Source organism: Oreochromis niloticus, linkage group LG8 (genome assembly GCF_001858045.2).
Source record: "Oreochromis niloticus isolate F11D_XX linkage group LG8, O_niloticus_UMD_NMBU, whole genome shotgun sequence".
NCBI lineage: Eukaryota > Metazoa > Chordata > Actinopteri > Cichliformes > Cichlidae > Oreochromis > Oreochromis niloticus.
Genome location: NC_031973.2, coordinates 26,523,679 through 26,548,912, shown reverse-complemented (window position 1 = coordinate 26,548,912; position 25,234 = coordinate 26,523,679). Strand labels below are relative to the sequence as shown.

Genomic DNA, 25,234 nt, shown 5'->3' with positions numbered 1-25,234 from the left:
ACATGGCATCACAGGGCTTGTTACTTATATTATGTCTAATTACGGCAGGCTAAATGATTCACTACAGAAAAGTCTGAAGCAGCAAGATTTGTAACTGTGGCACACAGTTCATCCAACTTTACGACACGATATTCAGTCTCAGAGATAAAAGACTGTTTGGAAAAGATGCTAGAAAAGAAATATTATTTAAAGTGGGCAACGTGATGGCCGGTAGAAATTCAGTGTAAAAATTATGGATGGCTACGTTCTGACTGTTAATATATAATTTGTAACCATCTTCCATCTGATATTTAACAGAAGGCTAACTACAGCCTGTTGGTGGTGTTCAGTACTTTTCTATGCCCATCCCCAAACGTGAATCACATGTCACTGCCTATAGTATATGCACATAGTAATTGGTGCACCCTTGGAGCGCTTTCAAATCAGGCAAAATTAGCCGCATGCTGCCGCTTCTGACAGATATGAGCTTTTCAATCCTCTTCCCAACTGAGTGAAGGAGTTTTCTGTGTCTTAATTACCTCACATTTGGCACAGTGCACTGCAAAGCTGGCTGTCGGGAGATAGGGACTCAACTGAGACACTCAGACAGCGGTTGGTGACAGAAGCCAGGGGAGGACGCAGGAGAGAAAAAGCTCCCAGCTAGCACGCTTTGGATGACAGAAGCAGTGTTGGAGGGGGCCATAGATCCCCACGGAGGGGCAGAAGAAAGAGAAAGAGCCAGCTCAAGGGAGAATCCCCCTCAGGCACATATGGCGGAATTGAAACATCCATATGCTGGCATAAAACAGAAGAGTGTCGATACTCTCGGTCTCTCCTTCTGTCTGCCTTTGGAGATATGGTATACAGGCTGGTCTTTTTTTTATTTTGCACACAACTCAAAATCCCCAGAGGAATGCTGACTGTAGTAAAAGACCGATGTTTCAAAAATCCACACTGGGAATACAACATCATGGCTAGTCCATGTGTGAAGCTATAAAATAGAGGCTGCCACAAGAACAACAGGATTTACAGAACATTATATGAAACAACTAATAAAAGTCATTTTTCTCTAAGACATTATGTATGTGCCATAAACAACTTGTGCTGAGCAAAAACGAAAGTAAAGTTGCACCTTTTACAACATGTGGGCTGCAGTGTTGAGGCACAACTTTACTTAGAAGGCAAACCTTCTCCATTTCCACTTTGCCTCAGAGTGTAGCTGGATAGTGTTTGTAGACCAGTCTGCCACTTCCATTGGAAAATGCACTTTTTCCCCTAGCAACAGGATATTGGCAGGGTTGCTGACTGGTTTGTAGGCCAGCATGACTGTGATTTACCTGACTGCCATCAACATCCGGCAAAACAAATTATTCCCTCATGACCGGTTGCTGTCAAATGGTTGTGACCCTGACTCTAGGACTGTTTGATTAGGACCGTATTCACTTGATACATTGTTACTATAACTGCCACATAATCGACAATGGCAAGCAAGCTAATGTCATGTTGTTAGTAGCCATGTGTCTGCAAAACCTCAATATAGACTGGTGATAAATAAAAAAACAAACGAATCCATCGTTGTTTTTTGGTCACCATCTTCACACTTCGGTCTGACCACGAAACCACTTGCTCGCTGGATTAAGTCATTAGCCAACGAGCATACCATGGATAACTTGTCATTGTAAAACATGTAAAACAGGCTGTAGATATATACAGGATTTCATCTAACCAATAATGACTCATTCAATTGTCAAAGAAAATAAAATTATATTAACTGTTGCTGGGATATCACAGAGGTCCAGTCACTTAAAGGCACTTCAATCTTATTTCTGTATTTACAGCTGAATCATCTAATGGAAATTCTCCTTTACACTTAATAACTCTAACTTGAAATAAAAGGCTACCGTGCACGTCTTATACCCAAGCAATTTCCTGCTAGTGTTTTCTCTGAGTCAGTTGATAATGGGAAACACATAAAAGGACCCTGCAGAGAGAGTTGACTCCTGCAGCCAGAGGCAATGAACTGCAAAGGCTGACAGCGAAGCACCCGAGGTGTTAGTGTAAAAACTCTTCTTATATCCATGCCACAGATACTCTGCTACCTAAGTATGTGCATGTTTGCTCAATCTTTTAATTATAAGAGTCAGCTGATTGTAGGTAAAACAGGCCTAAACACAGCGCCAACATGACACTGACGCATGATGTCGTATTGCCGACATAAATAACTGGACTTGTGTTGGATATAAAGAAGCAATCGTGTCATTGTAGAGGCTGTTTTTGTTCCCCTAGTAATACACGGTGTGATTTAGAATGGACAGAAACTGTACACAGCGGGCTACAACACAGCATCTCCAAGCAGATCTGCCTCCAGTTCAATTGTGCTCCCTTTACTAAACTGTCTCTATTCCCTTGATGTGGCATTGATCGGTCTACTCGGAGCATTGTCTGATAGTCTGACCACCACCATCAATATTGCATCAAGTTCTTTCTAAACAGCTCAGAACTATTTTGCAGTCCATCTAGGGAGAGGTAATAAACATGCCTGTCTTCATTCCCTGGGCAAGAATCACATGCCGCCTCATCTGACCCTGTGGCTTTATTTTCTGGGAGAATTGAATAATTGAGATCCACTTCTTTTGTGGCACAAGGTGAGCTTTGGAAATAATACAAGCAAAAAAGGGACTTACATTATTAATTCAAATATTAATTAGTTATTCTTTGTAATTAGTATGTGGTCCTTTAATCACACAGTATCCACTGTGAAGATTAAATGTTTACAACAGAGTAAGTCAGTATTTGCTCATTGGATGTTAAAGTAAAAAATTAGCACTAGCACTCAAACCTACGTTAGCAGCAGAGGGAATTCAGGCATTCCAGTTCTGTCTTCTGAAAACGCAGCTGGACCAGATTTTGGCCCAAACTCCACCTAACTTCTCACTGTTTTTTTCCTCCATATCTCTCCTGACCACTGTGGTCTATCTGGCAGATACTGCAATTTAGGGAGGCATGAAGATATTAAATTAAACCAGGAGGAATCAGCCATGCAGCTGCCACAATGCCCTGTGGGAAATATAGTAAAAAACAGTGTTTGAGAGGATGATATCTACAGTACTGGCGACTCATTGACCCAAGTCCTCGAGCTAGCTCATTAGCCCTTTCATTATAACTGGTTCTGCAGACTCTAGTGACAGTGTGCTGATGTTATGTACCTTGCTTTTAATTACTGGCCTGGAACCGCTATTAGATGCACTGCTCTGCTGCTGTGACACCAAATTGCATCTGATAGTGATCTGTGTGCAATTAGGGTCACTTAAAACATATTCATATTTAAACTGGTGGTTTTGGTCAAACGATTTGAGACAAGAGACCAACCAAGTGCCAGGGCCTACTTCTGAAGATGTAGCAGCTGGCTAACGATCTCATCTAATGCTATAAACCCAGAAGAGAGGAATGCCATTTTCCCCAATTCACCTGGTAAAAATGATCTAATTTCATACCTTTATTTAATTTGATTTATTTAGCATTATAGTAGGTCTAAGGGATCTTTAAAAAACAGTAAGTGATCTTTGATGCAACTCCCCCAATGAATAGGACATCACTAAGGTTAAATTTGTTATAACTGAAATTGACCATAATGCTGGGTTAGAGTAGTAACAAAAATGCACTAGTTTGTACTGACAAAACTTAATTAGACAATTAATCACATGTACAATCATCCAAAAGGCACCATTTATCAAATGTTTTTAAACAGTAAAAAACAATTTATTCTCATTTACTAAAGCTTTGTAAAATAAGTTGTAGGACTCTGTACCGCTCGAAAAACTGCTTAAGCTCTTAATACCCACCTGGTCGTTGGGAACATGTTTAGAGTTATGGGAGGTTTTAGGATCCCCTAACTCTGACCTGTTGTATGTGAAGAGGTTAAAATGTTGAAACTTTCTTTTTATCATACTTATGATTAGATTATAAAAAAAATTAGCAAATAAAACAATAAATGTGTTATGGCATCCGCAGCTCCAGCTCAATTTGAATGTTAGACCTGTCCAGCATCACTAATATACCTATTAACTTACAAATTAACTTAGTAATATTCATAACTGGAGTGTTTATGTTTCAACAAACTTACAACAAAAATTTTAATAACCTTTCTCTAATCAAACTGACATTTTTACACAATCACATGTTCACACGGACATTTATTCTGTTACATTTAAGAAATTCTGTCTCACGCTTACAGCCAATTGAGAATCACCAGCTAAACTAACATGCATGTATTTGAATAAGAAGCCATGTGTCCAGATATGTCAGGCACTGTGCCTTCCCTGACATATTATTTAAGTACTTCTATGTTATGCTGCTTTGTTTTTATTGTATTTGGTTGTAAATATTGTGTTTTGCACTCTATAGAATCATTTTTCAAACTCCAAAATACAATCAAAATTGTAACTATTTGCACAAGTATTCATCTAAACATAAATGATGATCTAGAATGCTACAACTAAAACAACATATCTATTAATCTACAAATAAAGGAAATAAATGATTATTATAAGTTACATTACATTAAAGAAACCAGTTACCCTGTGTTTATATCAAATCAATATTTCTGATATTTGAAAAGTTTATGATCTAGCATAAACTAGCATAATGCTAGCATTACTAGCATATGTGATATATGGCCTCTGATATTTCTGATTTGAATTTTTGATCAAACAAAAATATTCAGAACAGAAATATTCTGTCTTTACTCTCCCAATTTAAAATATCCTGGAAAAGCCCTTCCTTTATAAAGCCAATCCCAGCCTACAACCCTGTTTTAATGCAGTGTGTAGCAGTTCATAAGCCTCCTGCTCTTTGCTTGTTAAAATGTAACCATCTATTGACTTCAAAATTAAATCTGTGTGCATTAACGCCTTTTGCTTCATAGATCTGAAGGAGGCCGCTTGCTGCCTTTATATGGGAAACTCTCTTTTAGTAACATCAGGACAATATTGACATCATCTATTTGTGTGTCAGTTGATAGTCAATGTTAACAGATGATGAGTTAAACATTGATTCTGCAATAGGTTTTAGGACTGGGCAACGTAATTTGCTTTCTCATTAATGTAAACATTATACATGCTTGTTCAAACCTGACTGTGAGAAAATATTGATCGGCCAAAGACTGAGTCACCTCAGTTAAAGGGCCATGCTCTGTGACTGTTGCTGTTTCTCTCACTGTGTGCAGAGGCAAACGAAGGTCAGCACCGATACAGTACGTTCCTCCCAAAATACCTATGACTGGTAACACGATGACTTCCGGGAGACAGCGTTTGAGTGATATTTCAGAAAGTCCTATCGCCTTTTACATAAATAGCTCGGCTGCTCTTTGTCCTTCATGACTTCCTCCACCCTGACAGGCTGATTGATAGGAATGTGCCTAATCCATTATTTTAACCCACTGATTGAGCCCAAAAATCAGTGTTGTGGCAGAGGTAACAGGACCCTCCTATGAGATGGCTCCTTCATGCACACGCAAGCAGAGGTGTCAGCTGCCAGCCTACTAATCACCCTATGCTGTGAGTAATGGGTATGAAAGCAATCACAGAAGAAATGCATCATCGCTGCAGACGCCTGATCTATCAACCTGACTCACTCTCATTTGACTGAAACGCATGCCAACATGAAATATGAAGCTTTGTTAAAGGCAGAGGAGGAGTGGTGGCTCTAGAGCTGCAAAATGCAATAATTAAACACACCCATAAAGACCAATTGTATTTCATATATTGACATGTACATGTTGCGCATTTTCCAAACATCTCCCTGGGTAAACATTTCATGCTTAGCTCTGGTGCATAATTACAATGATTCACTAGTTATATACCAACAGTCATTTTCCACTTCACTCATCTTTCAATTTGTTTCCCCACACGATATCAGCAGAGTAATAGTGGCAGAAGAAAGAAATGGCTCGCTTGCACGCCATCAAATAGCTATTTGTCAGAGAGTTTGATGTGTTTCATGCAAACAAAAGCAACAAGCAAGGCGTTCTCAGCTTCCCAGATTTGTTGATGGCTTGCATTATGAAGGGGTAGCAGGAGAGACTCGCTGGTTGTCTTTCCCCATCTGCCATATTTGAAGCTGGTTTTGTTGTCACTTTGACTGTGCAGACGCAATTTCACACAGTGGGGATCGTCCCCTCCCCCCTCCATTATGGAGAATGCAAAAATTGGCAAAGGGGCTGCTACATTTACTACAGCACGGGAAAGACATCAAGGAAGAGAAAATCCACACAGGCAGATTTTCTTTCAATGAGTGCTAATGTGCCATGACCAAGAATGTCAAACGTGGCCTTTCACACCATAATAGAGTCTCATGATTTATATTTTGGGCATCTAACAAATGCAATATTTATCATTTTGCAACAAATTACTGCTGCATCTCTGGAAATGAATTCTATAGATTTTCCTCGCGGCTTATTCTGGTTTTCTCCGAGTGAGGGTTATTACTTAATTAGATGGGAGGAAGGCTCTGTCAGACATTTCCCCTGCCTCCAACTGAGACTTTTGTTACCCCAGCTGCTTGTGTAGAATACCAATCGCCTGGCAGATACTTTAACCAATTACCTGACAAATCTGAAATTTGAAATAATATATGAATGCCATTCCACAAATCCCTGCTCTTGCTTTACTCTCTACCCATGTTTTGCTGCAGGATGAGTCCCCTGTTTTCAGGATTAGATGGAATTTAAATCTTTCACGTTTTACTGCTCATTAGAGAAAAGAAAAAAAACTCTTTTGAACTGAAATCAATTATAATGAAAACTAAATGTTGTACAAAGGAAAGCATTTCATGACATGATGTTAAGATTAAGAGATGATTATTTTTTAAACAAAGTGTGCTCCAGTACAATCTTTTCTTTCATTCTAGGTAAACATGCTCAGTTATCCTCCCAAAAAGGTTTCTTTGCTGAATTTTATTACATGATACACTTGAGTAATAAAATAATATGTTTTACAGAAACTAAAGTGCGTAGTGCCTAAAAATGCAATACGTCTATTAGGAAGTTGGAGTCAGGGTCAAGTAAGTCTTTACTCTCATCAGAGCATGGACGGGTCTTCCAGCTGTGTCTCCTGTGTGTCATCTGACAAACTGTAGCTGACGCGTCACGTGGTTTAGTTTGAGAGCTTTCTTTTTGGCACTCTGCCACACCACAGATGCTGGTGAAGGACAAGGTTCAGCTGCTGTTGTCTGCACAGTCCCTTCACTCTGAATGATACAGCTTGAAGCTCTTTCAGAGTTATTGTTTCTTGGCGTCCTTCCTTAGAAGTCCCCTTCTCGCTTGCTTACTCAAATTTACAACTGTGCCAAGCTTTCTCCATTTCTTAATGACTGATTAAAATGCCATCAGGGCTTCTCGGTGACTTATAAATGATTTAGGGGGCTTTTATTGAATGCATGTATACTTGGAAATGTATTTTTTTTTAATATTTCAAACAAGACAAGTGTTTTTTCTCGAGTTGATTAAAGTCAAACCAGACTGCTAGTTCTATAGCCATGTTGTCATCTGGAGGAGGCTGCACTTCAGCTACTTAATAATCCATAACCTGGCACTTCCCATCAAATAAGAATGTAAAAGGAAGGGTCCTTTTGATTCAAGTTTGCTTTGCCAATGCATTTCATTATGGCATCTTGAACTTGACTTAGTGGAGTTTGCAGAACAGAGCTGAAATTCAGTGGAATTTGTGGAAAGAATAGCAGAACCAAGTAGTAGAAAAACTGGATTTTTCTTGGTCTGAAAAATGAAGCTTATGCTGAAAACTGCATTCTTTGTAATTTGCCTGCAGGAGATGACTACTATTGTAGTACTAGGAAAACTCCTCTTTTGCTCCGTTACCTCAGTAAACTTTGTTCAATTCCTAGTTTTGAGTCCCATTTAAAAAAACACATTATGTTTATTTTGTAATTTATGGACCAAAATAGGGTTTTGGTGTTTTGAGAGCTTAATTGCAGCAAAAAAGCCCTATGCAAGTACCAGTCCATTTAAACTGGTCTTGAAACTACCACCGTGGCTGCTTTGAATACTTTAATGTGTGTATATGTGTTTTTATTAATCCAGCCATGGAAAATAGGGTTGGTATGGCCCATGACTACTCAATAAGGGGCTCTTAAACAACGGGGTGCTAATAGACCAACGCACACTTACCTGTTTGATGCCTTTTACTATATTTGTGAGTCCCCACTAAGTAAGTATCTTTATCTTCTATATAATGGGGCAATCGTGGCTCAAAAGTTGGGAGTTCATCTTGTAATCGGAAGGTTGCCAGTTCGAGCCCCAGCCCCGACAGTCTCGGTCGTTGTGTCCTTGGGCAAGACACTTCACCCGTTGCCTACTGGTGGTGGTCAGAGGGCCCCTGTGGCGCCGGTGTCTTGTGTCTGGCACCCCAGGGCAGCTGTGGCTACAATGTAGCTTGCCATCACCAGTGTGTGAATGGGTGGATGACTGAATGTAGTGTAAAGCGCTTTGGGGTCCTTAGGGGCTAAGTAAAGCGCTATACAAATACAGGCCATTTAACAATATGGTGTATATAATATGATGTGATTCCATTACAGCATATTCTCTGTGTTTAACCTAATGATTCTGCGTAAAAGATCAGGGCACCACCCCTGACTGCCTGAAGTAGAATTTCCACAGAAAGTTAGAAAATAGATTTCTTTCAGTAATTCAATTTTCAACAAATTGAAAATTAGATTAAATGTTCAGAAATTCCCAAAGTTATTGGGATACTCTTATTACTCGATGATGGCTCTTCCAACTTCTCTACTTTGACTTGTAGGTGGCACAAATTACCAGAGAATTACCACATGCTCAAATTTATCCTCATATTTGTCTGGACCAAAGTTGCAGCCTATACAACCAGCAGAAAGGCTCATTATGCCATCACTACGCTAGTGTGGCTAAAAAGGTGGTGGGGTAGCTGTAGAGGTAGAGCAGGTGATGTTCTGATTGGAAGGTTAGTGGATCAAGCCCTGGCTCCTCCAGTTTGCATGGCAAGTATTCTTGGGCAAGATAAAACCCCAAGTTGCTCTTTGATGTGTCCATTGAAGTATGACTTAGGAAGCTCTAAAAAAGAAAATGCTTAGAAGAAAAGTGATTGGTTGAATGTGGCATGTTGTATAGAGTACTTTGAGTACTCCGGGAGAGTAGAAAAGCACTACATAAGAATCAGTCCAAAAATTTTTCAAAAAGCCACATTTAGTATAGACGGGAATGTGTATGTGTGTGTATGTGACACCCCTTTCTCAACGAGAAGTTTGGGCTTGGGTGAGCCTGAGTGGTGAAGATATCTACCTATTCGGAACCATGGTAACAGGGTTCTGGCTGATCGGAGCTGGCTTGGCCCTGACTTATCGAAGAATTAAGAAAGCGGAACCGGCTGTTCAAACCCCCACAAGGCTGCCCGCTGGGATTGGAACGATGGGAGAGGCGTGAGTTTCTCAAAATGGGCTCATTGAGTCAGCACGGATAAGATCTTGGAGAGGCTACGGCTGCTGTGAATACTCAGAATAAGATCTCTGACTGCAGACTGGATACATCTTGGAAGGGCTAGCCCGGAATAACATCTCTAGGCGCAAAATTGGATGACATCTCGGGTAGGCACACTGCCGTGAGTTCTCAGACATTGGCTCCTTGAGCACAAGAAGTGACAACATCACAGAACGCAAGTATGGCGAAGCTCGCGGCTCTCCAACGGGAGATTGAGAGACCAGTGTTGGACTGTAGAACTGCTTTGAAATTCATATGAGCTGTTCGCACTAAAGTAAAAAAATAACATCACTTATGCGGATACCCCTTTGGCGCCAGCTGCAAGGCTGGAGCTGAACAAAACACCCTGATAACGACTGTGTTTAGTCTGTTCCTTCCCATTCCATGCAAGGCCACCTGGGTTGGCTGGAAGACTGTTTACTTAGCCTGGCAGGGCGAAGGACACTGTCTCAGCTGAACTCTGGACACGCACACACATACATATACTGATACTGATAAGCACTCACCGACGCATCACCCTCCCTACCCCGGATCCAACGCCACCTCCAACGCTTACCTCCCCTCTGATGTGGACATCGGGTCAGTTGGAGGCGCAGTCGAAGATTGCAGCGGTCCCAGATCAGATGTACACACTGGAACTCTTTCCCATGTTGCTTGTCTGTGTTTATTGTGCTATGGTGTGTTGATATCTGTGCATTCCTGTATTATCCTTTTGTGTTACACATTTCGATGTTTTTTTTCCTCGCTACCTAGCCTGACCTGTCTCCCCAATGTGATGTTTGTGTATTGTATGTACGGTCGGCAAGGTCTGTCATCTCGGTTGCGGGCAAAAGACCTGCAACTGACAAATAAAGGCTATCTCATCATCATCATCTCATACTTTTTATAGGCGGTGCAGACTGTGTGTGAACTGAAAACAAAAATCTGCAAAAGAGAAAAGGTTTTACTTCCCAGTGAGAAACATGAAATACTAAGGATCCTAAATACTGTGCAATAAAAACCTTTTGTGTAGCTTTTCCTCGCTCGCCACCAAATAAATCACAATCGCTGTGATCGGTACAACTGATGTGACCACTGGCATCTTTCTTAAATGTTAATAAAGCCATGCTGAACAGTGCACTATTCTCAGCAGGAACTCTGTAGCCTGTGGCTGCTCACTAAATCTCAATGACTTCATTAAGTCATTACCATGAGTCATGGCGTGCAGTGCCAACAGCAATTAAAACACAACAGAAAAGAACAGAGTCCTTGGGCCACTGTTTTGCTCTTGAGACTGCTACGCTTTATTAGATTTGGGAGAATGATTGACATATCAATAGGTGCCTAGGTGGATTAAAGAGCCTTAATCAATATTCAAATTTGTCTCACTCACACACCCTTTGCCTGGAGCCAATTGTGCAAACCAAGTCAAGTGCTGTCTGCTTTTGTGCTTCAGGCTGATTTTGAAGCAGGACACACTTTCTGTCACATCCAGGAATGTGATGAGCCTCTGAAATTTTAATGGTGCAAATGGTGAAAAATGATTGATAAATGGTCAGAAATGATCAAAAGCCAAGCAACGGGGCTCTGAAGGTCTCCACTCATACAGAGAAGGCTCATTAATACGCATCCAAATCTTTTTTTGATATTTCATTCCTCATTCAACCAGGAGGCCAAAGGAGATGGAAAAAGCACAACTTTCAATGAATGTGTCAAAGCTTTAATTCTAGTCTCTCCTCTTTTCTTCTGCAGAAACACATTTCTATTCATGAAGTAAACCCGTCATAGCCATGATACCGCATCCTTATGTTTCTTTTGTAGAACTCCAGCAAAATGGTAATTGAATTGCAACAGTAGGCTTCCGTCCCTTATGCAGTCTTAAAGAAGCCTTTATCTTAGCAAATGACTGACAGTTGATTATGAAAAACCCAGCTTTTTCTTTTTTTCCTCTTGTGTAAAGACGATCCACCCACACCTTCTGCTTTTGTGTGCACCATTGTTATGGCTCCATTGTTAATGAGTTTAGAATTAACTGTCTGTATTGACTGGAGACCGGAGACCCTGCTGAGGCTGATTGTGTTGTTGAATGGGGAACTGGAGAAGTAATGTATGGACAGAGGTGCACAGTGTGTGCAGGTGTCTGCTCGCTGTCTAGAAATTCAAGCGCTGCTAGAAGTGGGAAGGGTTTTTCATGGTGGTCGCACTTCAGTACACGTGACTGCTGTGGAGCCTGACATCAGGTGTCATCTGGTGGCAATTCATCTTTACTTTAGCAGATTGAATTTTATTGTGATTTTTAATGTAAGGAAAGCATCAGCTGCTAAAGCTTGGAGCACCAGTTAAAAGAGGGCATTAGATACTACCCAAACTAATCAATTGAACTCAGTTCTACTTGTATATTCAGAGACATTTGGTATTAGCCATTGTAGATATATTTGGTTCTTACTGCTTTTTTCCAGGAATGGAAGAACAGAGTGATCAGACACATCGTCGGAATGTTTTCACTCATAAGACAGCTTTTATCAGATCATATATAAATAGGTATGTATTCATTATGACTTGAAACAAGTCATAATGAATCTCTATGCAGAAGGAAATCGTGTTGCAACCAGAAGAGTTCCCTCATGCTGATCATTAAAAAGAAGGTATTTCCACACTGACTTCACTTCTCTAACCCAGAACTGGTTTTAACACGTTTGTATTGTTTGACAGCTATTTTGGAAACATTATGTTCTTGAACTGTATATGTGCACGTGTGCAGCTATGTAGACCATTTATTTTTTCACCCACGTTCAACCATTTTTTGAATGTAACACTTCTGAACACCTTGCTGGAATTTCTTACCTTATTAGAATTTAGTGGCCAAAGATCCCTGTGAGATCACTGTAATCACTTTTTTTCCTTAATAACATAAGAAATCACACACTAATTATGATTAAACTTAACTCAAACATATTTTAGGATAAAGCAATGAAGTAATGACATTAATGAATCATGATGTGGAAGCAAGCCCAGAAGCTACAAAACTTCTTCATTCATCCATTTTTAGGGGATGTGGTTTATCATGATTTAAGGTTAAGATCTGATTTTGTTGTATTGTAGGGTCTTTACCTTATAATACAAATGCCTTGAGGTGATTGTTGTTGTGATTTGGCCTGATAAAAACTGAATTGAATTTAAATTGTGTATTTAGATAGGAGTGTACTGGAGGTGTGGATGCAAGTAGGCCATTTAGTTTAAGCCAGCCAAGACTATGGCAATGTTAATGAGTTTTGGTCTATGTTGGAGGATATCTGAAGACAGAGTGCTGCTTGTATGCTTAGTTTCTCTGCTGATTGTCAGTTCATTAAATACCTTCAGTGCCATTCTTTAAAAAATATCTATCGATCAATGTTAAACACAAAAGATATGTCATGTGGATCAAGTAGGGGAAGAATTTATAGAAAGACAAAGCTGGGTTACATTACTGGGAAATACAGTACTATTTAGACCACCCGTCACAGGTCAAGCAATTTTAGTTATATAGCAGTGCTAAAAAGTATACTGTAGTAATCTGGCTGGATGCCTCCTGTGTTTCTGCTACTTCTCTTACCCTCTGTCCTACAGCATAGTTCTCCAAAATGAGCTTGTGGACAGGAGATGAGATATGATTCTTGGAATTAAAACAGCATTTTCTACTTTGATCATCCAGCACTGTGTGAAGCACTGAAATAAGACTCTCCCCTTCTTTATCGAATCTCTACTCTCACTCTCCCTCTCTTAATCTTTCCCTTGCTTGCTCACCCCGCTCTTTCTGAGCATGGGGGATAGCTGTATGAGATGAAGAGTTAATGAAGATTTTTTTTTTTCCCCTGCATGAAGACGGGTAAACTCTTGACAACTTTGTACTCTGCTTTTGTTAATCATGTCACGATCGGCTTTCATGCTTTACAATCCCAACCCCTGAACCAGTTAAGCATGAATATTTAACATTGTTATTTTCAAGTCTCTATGAATACGGCTTAAATAACTGCATGAGCTGCTGCTATACAAATGAATCGGGACCGTAGTTGGCCGAATGGCTTCAGCCTTCTCCGTGTAACAATCTCAGTAATCTCCCTGTTTATTTCTTTTCATTACACACCATCTTATTTTATACCACTTACACGCCCTCGTCCTTACACAAACACTCATATGTGGCCATGTCTTCATAAACTGCTACTGATATGCAACATTGTCAAATAGCCATTTAAGATGCTATCATCTGATATGGAGGCTGACGTGGGATGATGCTGGAAGTGTAGTTATGTAAGCAGCTTTCTCAGGGACTGACAGCAATCCAGCAGGGGAGCGGCAGTGTGTGTCTGTGGATGTATATCGGGTGTGGGTCTGGGGGTGTGAAACAAATCACACATTCAGTACGCTACATAATATTACACCCAGTGTTTTGCCACAGGTACAGAGATTCACTCCTTTAGGGAATTTGATTTGTTAACATGCTAATGTGCTGAGATTAGCGAAGCAACAAACTGAGCGCGCCATCACTCAGTGAGGTGCTGATTGAAAGAAATCAACAACTGGGGAAGTGGGGAAGAAACCAAATGCGCATTTTTGAAATTAAACCATTTTATTTACAGACCAAAGATAGACACACTAGATTTTTAACCAAAATAAATACCAAGCTGTATATGGACCATGCTGTATTGCAGAGTTTGCAGTCACATGGCCGCTAATCACGTGACCATACACAAATTTCTATTTACAGGGTATCATAAGCCCCAAATTCTAACTGCATTCTTCTGCTGTATTAAGTAATTCATTCTAAAGACAAGTCCTATGACTGAACTATGAAAATATATAGCTTGCTTTAAATTATCTTGAAGTGATTGGAGGCTCCTTCCATCTCAGTAAACCAGTGAGGCATCCCAACAGCTGCTCTGCATGTTACGCTGAAGGTTTCGAGTTAGCTCATTACAATGATCCATTTGTTGTGATGAATTAATAATCATTTTGTTTGACTGTGTGTTCAGCTCCCAGACTGCATCTCCACTATCAGCAAACATGGCTAATGTGATTTTAGGCCAACATATGCTACGTTTTGCGTCAATATGACATACAAGAGTACGCAAGGAATTTGTAGTCATAAAAAAACATTTAGTTTTATTGCAACATGCATCACAGTATGGCAGCAGCCCCTGAAGTCAGTATTCCCATCATGTTGCTCGTTAATGCTCATTACTATCAGTGATGTTTACAGCATTGATTGCTGGATGAAAACAGATTTGTAAATTATGAACTTCTCAGTAAATATCAGGGGGCCAAGTTTTGCCCATTTTATTGGCTCATACTTTTTCTCTCACCTTGGGTCTGTGTTTATTATGAACACATGCCACGTTTGGGGCTGACATTTGAGCAGGCCGACTCCACATCATTGATTTCAGGTAGTCCTGCTGATATGTCAGGGCCTACGGGGGCATAGGTGGCTGGAAATGCAGCAGCGGCCCTGTAGAACAACCTTGGGCTGAAAATTTGAGCAAACGTTGTTCACTTCTGATGGTGGGCGTGCTGGCAAGGAGATTTTCCTCGGAAAGGAGGCCTCCTCTGTGCACCCACTTCTCTATACAGCTTCCACAGCCAGCATCACTGCTGCTGAATAAAGGTATGTGTAGCCATTTTATTCCATGTAAGGAGCACATGTAATGTCGTATACTGTTGAGCTTTTTCATTTGTAACCCAACTTTTGATATATCTAATTTCTTAACTGACAGTTTGAAACCTTTAATTTATCTGGTCTCTCAGTATTTTAAGAAAATTGCAAAATAACTGACTGCTTTACATGGCAACACTGTGAAATGAGACAGTTGTTTGCTTGTGCAACGCTGAAGGGAAATGCTGAATCTTCCTGTAGCAGTCTTCAACAATATGAGTTTCTGTTGACTAAAACACTGCACGCATCATAAAATACACTGCATAATGCTGACTCAGAAGAACAGTAACTAATGCTCAGGTATCAAGGTTTCTTGTCACAATTTGCTTCTAAAAAAATGTGCATCAACCCTCAGGCTGGCATGAGAAACCACAAATAAGGCTGGTCTTTTGCAGCTCTTACAGCAGGGTCACAAAGAGATGAATTGCCTGCATTACCTCCAATAAAGAAAAGAAAATATATTCTGTAGCTACTAAAGCTGAAGGTTTATGGAAGCTACAAATTTTACTAGGCTTTAAACTGAGCATAGATTTCACTGCAGGTCCTCAATGCTCCCATGCTGCAGGAATACATCCACATCCTCCTCATTATCCCCCTCACCAAGCATAAAGCATCAATCAGGTGCACTGAGCGTGTTCTCTGGGGGAAACACTCAACCATCAATACGTCAGCCTTGCATCACATGTCTTATAGATTTATCAAGTCATTTATTATTTATTGATGGGAATAAAACTCAAGGTCATCTTGTGAGAATCTTCACCCATACTGCTTGAGAGGGTACAGCAAGGGTTTGATTTCAGTGGTCTTTACTGCTCCTGTAAGGTCATGCAGTATGGATTCATAACCCCGTGAGGTCAAAGTGACCATAGCTAATCTGATGAAGAGGTTATCATGAACTACTCATCAATAACACTTCACAGCAGCTCAGTGCTTCTCATATGATAATGAGCACATTCAAATATATATGTCAAAAGATTCAAATGAAAAAGATACATTACTCAGCTTTTGTCTCAATACAACCCATCTTAATATTTATTAGTGTATTGCATTACCTCTCCACCAAACATTTATGACAGATGTTTGCTCTAATTAGTTCGTTTTTTCCTCGTATTTTTCGAAGATATGAGCTCATTATTTTTTCAGCTGCAGGCAATTGCAAGCTGCTGTATGTTGTTTCTATTTCATCAAAAAAAAAAAAATTTAAGCACTTTGTTTAGATATAGAATCAGCTCAAAATCAATAAAATGATACAATCAATATATGAATTTATTTACTACTATGATAAGGAATTATGATTAAGGAACTGACCTCACAGCCCATTGTTCCTTCAGTGGGCTGGTTTCAGTCATTATGCAAATGTACTGTTTATAAGGTTTGGGGAAACCTGCAGTCAGCTGAGACTGAAGAAGTCACTTGGATGAGTGACGAAACGTTTCTCCCACAAAACGCTACGTCCAGATGAACAGATTCAACTTTTGGAGATTTACTTTCCTGGATGATTGAGAATGCATCAAGACGTACTACTATGATAGTAACAAATAATCAACTATTAAAATGATACACTAAATTGCTTTCTGTCCGTCTGTTTATTTGTAGCTGAGCAAACAAATTTGTCCCTTATTTCACAGCAATAACATCTGATTTTTATACACAGTCTATTATGACATCAGGTTGCCTGGCAACCACCTAACAATCAGCTGAAATGCTCCGGGTTTTTTTTTGGATGTATTGGTCTTTGCCTTGCATCTGTCTTGGTGGCAACAAAAGCAGGGGCGGGGCTAAAAGAGGAGGGTCTGGGGTTTCACACAGTGGTTTGGGTCCACTGCCTGCAACGGCATGCAGTTCCTTCACTTTGAAAATTGAAATAAAAAAATTAAAGCTTTGGCATACATTATGCTTTTTTTTTCTTTCACTCCCACCATTAAATTGAATATAACATATTTAATGGTGTAGCCAGATCGCAGTTTGGCAGCCGCTGGCAACCATGTGCTTTGTTGCTCTCACTATATTGTTACAGGAGCATGTTTTTGGAGCAACAGTGTCCACAGTTAAAATACCTATTACTAGCTTAATTCTGAACCATATTTTAAGTAGTTTTACTATATAAAGCGTCAGATAAAATAATCTGATTTCTCTGCTATGGGTGGTTCTTTACACTAGAAAAGGGAGACAGGAAAGACCCAGTAGGCTATACACTACAGTGAGCACACTAGTGTGTCCACAGTGTGGTGTGTGTCTTCACTTTGCTGGGTATGTGTACTTTAGCATTTCATTACAGATTTTTGCAGATTTCTCTCACAGGGGATTTCACATAAACCACTTAATGTATATGTATAACTACACTTAAATCTGCAATTCATGCTCATCAGTACATCCGCAGTAAAATAACACTCCCATCTTTTGTCATGAATGTATTATAGAGTCGTTGGGTTTAAGGTCAGAACTGCCATGCATACCGTGTAGACACAGAGCTGGGGAAAATATCCTTGTAGCTGCGTGTTGTTGTGTGGGAGGCAGCCACGATGAGAAGCTGATGTTAAATCGATGATGATGGATCAAAGTGCTGCATGGCTGGAGCCCTGCGGTGTTATGGTGTGCGGAACAACAGTGACTTTTACATCTCTTCCTTTCTACTCATTAGCCTCTTTGTCTCCCCTTTTACCCCAATTCTCTCTTCATCTTGAAATCCTCTCTGTCTCTCCCCTGCATTAAGAGGAATGCAATGTGTGTCTGAATTTTTGAGTGGGGAGAGAGGTGACTTGATGCTTTGTGTCATGGTGTCAGGTAGAATCAGACACTAGCAGATGGGAAGAAAAATATTAACCTTTAATAAACAATCAATATCAGCGCACAAAAACTGCCCTCACTTTTGGTAACATTTTGCCTGTAACCACTATAAAAGACGTGTTTGTCATGAATTAAGCTACTACGCTTCGGTATGGCTGAATTTTGGCATGTAAAATAACAGCAAAATGGTTGTTTTCACCTCTGAACAAGACTATTGTAAATTTAACCACATGCAAAAACAATAACTACAAGTTATTCAGTGTGATCATGTTCTATAACCATCCAAGTGGCAGAATCTAATCACTTGATTCTGTTTTCTAGGAGAAAAACATTGGCCGGTCCGCTCCCAGAGTCACCATGGTAGGGATGGCTATTCTTTGTTAAAGGTTAAAGCTGCCTCTAGCCACTTATTTTATGATTTATACATTTGCTTTATGAACCTGTTAAAGATTTATACAGATAATATAAGATAATATCAACTTCCTGCGTGTTTGGAGGCAGCTTATACCTGGAGTGTTAATTGTAGTGAAGTGCCTTCCCATTGATCTCTATTTGTATACTCAGTATATAACCTCCCTCTTGACATTTAGCTTTTCTGTTTGTGTGACAAGTGCACATGTGTAGTCTGGTTCGTTTGTGTGCTATTTTTAGGGGTGTAACGGTACACTAAAATAATTGGTATGGTTAAAAGTCTATGCAATGTTAAAACAAGTTAAAAGTTGAAGTTGTACATAATACAGACAAACAAGCTATGTCACCTTTCTGCAAAGAATATTTTTCCAAGCCTGAAGCAGCAGAGAAAACAGAAATATGAGGAAATAACCAACCTGGTTTTGTCCAAAGCTATAATACGAAACAACCAAATAACTGGCACTTTTGAATCAGCTGTGATCACTGGTGGTTTTTCCTGGAAGTATGCCTCCAGTCATGTCTAAAAGGTTGTCTCCAAGACATTTTGGTTGTCACGCAGCTGCTAACTGGTCTCTAAAAACCTAAAATAGTTAATTGCACATTTGAATTGTCAAGTCATGGTTAAAAGAAAAATATACCCCTTTTTTTCAATTCCAAGGTTTTATATATTAGGGCATCACAAAAAATGAGAGATGAACAAAAAAATATATCAAGTCATTATTTAAGAAATATAAAACCAAAATGTAGAAGCACTAAGGGAAAAACTAAGTGCGCCCAATGATTCAGTAGCTTGTAGAATAATTTTTATTAGGAATAACTTGAATTAAACATTTCCTTTATGGCTTTGTCAGTCTCTTCATTGAGGTTTGCAGAGATCTGGACTGACTGGGCCATTGCAATGCCTTGATTATTATTTTTTGGCCATTTTTTTTAATAGATTTGCTGGTATGCTTGGGATCATTGTCCTTATGTTACCTGTGAGACATTTAACTCTAGAATAATTTGGTACACAGTACTGAGTCTGTATCCCAAGGTCCGCCACCGTGTTGGATAGTTGGTATGAGGTATTTGTGCTCAATTGTTTGGTTTGGTTTTCACAAACTGTGGCACTGTGCATTAGGGCCAAGTGTCTCATTCATCTATCCAAAGGACATTGTTCCAGAATTCAGGTCAGATACAATTTTTCAAACCTAAGTCATGCAACGATGTTTCTTTTAAAGAGAAGGGGCTAATTCCTGGCAACCTTTCCAAAAGATGTCATACTTTCAGTTTTTTTGTATTGTCCTGAACTTTAACATTTAATGTGCTTACTGAAGTTTATAGATCCAAGATGTGAGTTTTTGTAATTCCTCTGCAAACTGGTCAATTTGATTTTGGGATGCATTTTCCCTGGATATCCATTTCATCATCACTCCATTACATAACTTTGGATTCATGGACAGATTGTTTGGAAACAAGCTAATAAACCTAATCAGATTAATGAGTAGGACCAGATAATGTTTTGTCCTCAGGTTGTCCTGATATGTAAAAACCTAAGAACTGAAAAGGGGAGGTTTGGGGGGGTTTTTTTACCCTAGCTCCACTTGTTTCCAGAAACCTTACTTCATCCAAGCTTTAGTTCCACGTATTTGGTAGACTCAGACTGGTGCACCACATTCACTAAGTCCAGTTTTTGTCATTTTGAATGGTAGTCAGGTGGTGCCTCATACATCCAGGGGCTAATACATACATTAGTATGTTGTTGGACAAAAGTGGCGATCTGTTAAAGCTCTTCAGATGGGACCATCTAACTTTAGAAAACAAGTTTCCTTAGCACTTAAATATAGACTTAATTAGTGTTACACTAATTTAAAGGCAAACTGAAACCAATGCCCTGTAACAGGCTATATATATGTACCGTAACACCCCTATGTAGTTCTGTTTAGATAACTGGTGTGGTAATGTGGGCTCGCCTATAAGAAAACACTGTAAAGAGGAGATTTGCACTAAAAAAAGTTTCAGCCTACTTATTTAAAAATATATTTTTTAAAAAGCTAACCAAACTAGGACAGACTTTTTGTAAACAATAATATTCTGTACCTCCTGATGTTTGTTGAAGCTGGCCCACATTATATGACTTTTTTTTTTAAAATTGTGCTGTGCATTAAAACCCAACTGGTCTTGTTTCACGCCTGTGTTCTAATTCCTGCCCTTTGGACTGTATGTTTTGAAATGTTTCACTTTCTATGTGTTGTCCTCTTTACTGAATTGAATGTCCTAACCTCTATGGTGTACGTGCTCTTCGATTCTGTCCGTCTCAGTGGAGAGGAGGGCTGGTCTATGAAGGCATGGATAAAGGCAGTTTTGATGATGTTACTTTTTTAATTTTAAGAAGACATCAGATAAATCTGTCCTTATTCTTGCTTACGATATACGGACCCTCCTCTTCCTCCTCTACCTCTTCTTCGCCCTCCGCCTCCTCCCAAAGGAAGTCTGCTTTTCAACAGCCTGCAAAAGGAGTCGGTTGGTATGTCGATCAACTGTGAAGCAGAAGAAACTGATTTTTTTCTGCTGAGGTATTATTCCTACAGTGCGCCAAGCGATGAAAACGGCATATTGTTACACTGTTTGATTTTCAAGAAAGATTATCTTTAAACCCAGGGAGCCACTGTGGCTTTGTGGTGAGAGAACCGAGTGTAACCATGCAAGCTTGTAGGAACATCATGACACACCGCTTCAATAAAACGGATGCCTTATTGCCTTTTAACACTTGGGGTCACAGTCCACAGTGGGTTCACTGTCTATCACATTTCAAAATGAACTGGGTATGAAGTCCATCTCAACCTCTTGCCCTTCCCCTTCCCTGCTGAGACTATCATGGCACATTTGTCAAGCAGTAGAGGCAGTGAATTGTCAAGTAACTGCTTGGCCTTTGGTGTCTTGGGGGTGATTGTGAGTTATGAGATAAAGAGCGATACTTACTGGCGCTGTGGATAGACACAGTCTGTGTTTTATTTGGATTTTACTGCACTTGGAAGAATGTAGTAGCAACCCTCTTTGTTAATGTATTTATCTATGAATGCATAATGAAATCTGAGTATTTCTGTGCAGCTATTAGCTTCCAACAATTCAAAACACATCTTAATTAGTTTTCATTCATTAAGAGACATGAGGTAGAGATCAGTCAACAACCTTGGCCATGTAGCAATACACTGTGTCTGTAATACTTAAAGTATACAGATAGGAAACCACTCCAGTTACTGTAATTTTTAAAATTAGCATTAATGTATGTAATCAAACTCGCTGCTGTGAAAAATCAATAAAATAATTTAAAATACGATCCAAGCCTTTCATCTGATTTTTATAGCCAGTGACAAATACGGCATATGGATGAGAAAAAGATTTTGTTTAGAATTCGTTTTGTGAAACTGACCTGTAATTCAATCGTTTTTACTAGCTCTGTAGAGTTACATTTTATTTTAGTCATTACCTGCTTCTCCCTCTGTTCTCCTTTTACTAATGTGTGGCAAATCATTTCTTTGGTATTCCAGGCCATTGGAAAAACTGATTTTGATTCCGGGAATCCAGTCTACCACCTAAATGTAAAATCATTTCTCTCACACCCTAAGAAGGATATATAATTGGTGTCCTGTGTTGTTTATGATTGAGTAATATAGGCTGTATCGCTACTGCTTTCCTACTTGTGGAATAAGATTCTTTCATAGTCTAAAGTCATCAGAAAGTAGCTATATGTACAAAGTAAAGTTAACAATATATTCCACACCTGCCAGCTGGTGAACACAGTGGCATAGTCAACAGTCAAATAAGGAGTGAGCCATTCAGAGGTGGATTTGCTGGTGTTTGTCAAATCATTGTTCTGCTGCATAACCCAAGTGCGCTTGTGCTTCAGGGCCTGAACTGATGGGCCGCCTTTCTCCTTCAGAATTTTCTGGTAGAAAGCAGAATTCATGGTTCCCTAAATTACAGCGAGTTGTCGAGGTCCTGAAGCAATGAAGCAGTCACAATACCACCACAATGTTTGACTATTGGCATGATGTTCTTCTTATGAAATGCTGTTGAATTACATGATGGTACAATTAGAAAATACTTATTCACACAGGGCCGGGTAGGTCTGGATGGTTGTTTTCCCTTGATAAAGGAAATCATCATTTAAAAACTGTATTTTGTATTCACTCAGGTTTTCATAGTCTAAGATTAAAATTCATATAATGATCTAAAATAGTGAAGTTTGACTGAGAAATTACAGAACTGTGTGTGAATATGTTTGTCATATCTTTGCAAGGCCATAGGATATCAAATATATCTATGATATGAATTCTAGAGTTTTGTCTCAAGTGGCTGAAAAAGACAGCAACGAGGTTTTAGAAAACCTTCGTTGTGTGAGAGTTGTTGGATTTGTTAATGGCAAACTTGGGTGCTGAATTATCAACCCGTATGCCGTTAGCTCATTATTTTCAGTCTTGTTACCATTGGCTTTGCATATACTGTTCATCATCGCCGCTCTTTCTGCCAGTACATAACACCACGCTGTTGTGAGGCACGATAATTAAAACGGCTACATTTAGGATGGTCATAATTTTCTGCAAAGGAAATCCCGTCATATTAATTAACATGATGTCAATGTGATGCTATAGTTGAGTTTTTATTACAGAATTTTATTTGCAAACAAGTTCCCTTCGCTTTCTTTAATTTGAAATGTGTTTTGCTGATACTGCAAAGGAATGCTGTACAAAGTCTTTTTCCTATCTGCTCAAATTTCTGTTCTCATTGTTTTTGTTATGGCCTTAAAGTCAAATATTTAGTCTAAGCCTTTTGTCACTTAAAATTGTGTTTGACAGATAAGAGCCACTCAGTTAAGAATGAGCACTGAGGGCTAAAATTAGATGGGGTAAAAGTGCTATAAATATAACTTATAAGCATTATCACTAGGATTGCAATTGGGTCAGCGTTAAGCCTCCTGCTCTTCCAGTGAAATCAGAGAGGAGGTGGGGCCTAAAGCTTTGTCCCTTACTTACTGAGTGAAGTAGGGCTATTATGGCAGTTAACATTTAGCGATTAAATGTGAACAGTCTTTGTCAGTTGATAAATGTCAAGCCCATGGTGGCTTCCCTTTCGTCTACCTTCTTTGCTGTGAGAGGGAGGGAAGGGACATGTTGGTGCCACTGGGCTGTCAGCTGAGTCAATGGGACATAAACTGCATATCTGTCACAGTCATTCTGCACAGATTCTGGTGCATAGATACACGCATGCACAGTGTAACCCCACCGTCACCACCTCCATCTCCTCTGGGCCTTTTATAATGCTGGTAGCTGCTCTAGCTAAGGCTAATGGGATGGCAGTTGGTTTTAAAGAGGGGTGTCATGAGAAGAGTGGAGCAGAAAGCTGAAGATGGCTTTCTAATAGAACTAGGGTGGGTGCTTTGGAGTCAGAGGGAAGAGGTGGAGGGATGCCTTGTGGTCGCTGGGCCATTTACTTTTCATCCCAGCACCCCAGCACATCCTCCTTTTTCATACTTTTACCTTCTCTTATCTACTTTGTGTCTCACTTTATCCTTTGCTCACTGTATTTCTGTCTCACTGTGCTTGCTTTCCTCCCTCCTCCTCCATGTTGTTCAGAAATACTAGGCCTTTGGGGTTCCATTAAGTTGTGCATGAGCAGCTTTAACATCAGTGTTTTGAAGTCTGTCTTTGACCACCAGGATTTCTATGATAATCAGCTCATGCTTTGTTTTTTCCAAAGATACCAAACTAGCAAATACACTTAAAAATCATGCAAACAATCTAAAGGGTTATGGGGTTTTTTTGTAAGAAGAACACAACAAAAAAATAAAATATCTTATCTGTCTTATACAAGCTAAAGTTGTCGTTTGATGGTACACGTTTGTATAAGCCAGCTCTCTGTAAGGTATTGCACCACCAAAAAGCTGCAGATGAGTTCTCAGTTTCTCAAACCCACAGCATTAAAACCACGAACAGGTGAATTAAACAGCAGTGATTATCTCATTCAGTGTTGGAAAGGTTACTTTTAAAATGCATTCCACTACAGATTACAGAATACATGCCCCAAAATGTAGTTTGTAATGTATTCCGTTAATTTACTTAATGTGAGTAACATATTCTGAATACTTTGGATTACCTAATATATTGTCATGCTTATTATGTTACTCCCCAACACTGATCTTATTACAATTCAACATTCTGCTAGGAACAAAGTATTTTCATACATTGTGTACTACCTTCCCAAGGACTACACATCTAAACATTACTGCCAACCAACCACATAGAAAAATTACTTTAGCAATTACCTGAAAAAAGTTCGCCATGCCTTAAAAGTTCCAGCATCACATTCCATCTAAGGATCTGCTGTTTGCCCCAGAACAAACCTATTCCACTGAGTCCCCACCCTAACTAAGAGCACCGAAGAGTCCCACCTGTCCAGGACTTGGTGGATAGGAGGTGTTTTGATGCAGTGAGGGGAACCTGTGCAGTCTTAGGCAGGTCTTAATGTTGTGGCTGATTGATGCACGTTCACCAGTGGAGAGATAGCAAGGATTTTTTTTTATTTTTTATTTTTTTTTAAAATACAGTCTCTTCCCTCATTTGGTTAATGGTGGTGAAGAACATCTGATGTGTTACTATGAAATCTCCCATTCCTCAGCAGATTTTAAATAATGCAATCTTGTAAGGGCAACAGCTTAAGTTTCATGCTAATTAGACAGGCAGTATGCACAGCCCTTACTGGCAGACTAGAATACTGGATGAGCAAAATGATTCCTCATTTCAGAACTCCATTAGAGTTAAGGTTTGGAAAACTTTCAAATTGTGGCATAGATCATATGGTTAAGGTCTTGTAGGATTAATGAAAATTTC

General features: G+C 39.5%; 1 protein-coding gene across 9 annotated transcripts in view; it reads left to right on the top strand.

Moving 5' to 3' along the window:
* LOC100709033 (shisa family member 6) overlaps window positions 1-25,234 on the top strand; it is a 78,014-nt gene that overhangs the window by 34,549 nt on the left and 18,231 nt on the right. For 4 of the 9 annotated variants that reach the window (XM_005447914.4, XM_005447911.4, XM_005447913.4 and 1 more), the window contains exon 5: window positions 18,276-18,314. The exons of the other annotated variants lie outside the window; for them this stretch is intronic. In XM_005447914.4, coding sequence (XP_005447971.1) covers window positions 18,276-18,314 — 39 coding nt within the window. The remainder of the gene's footprint in view (window positions 1-18,275; window positions 18,315-25,234) is intronic. 9 annotated transcript variants of the gene reach the window in all.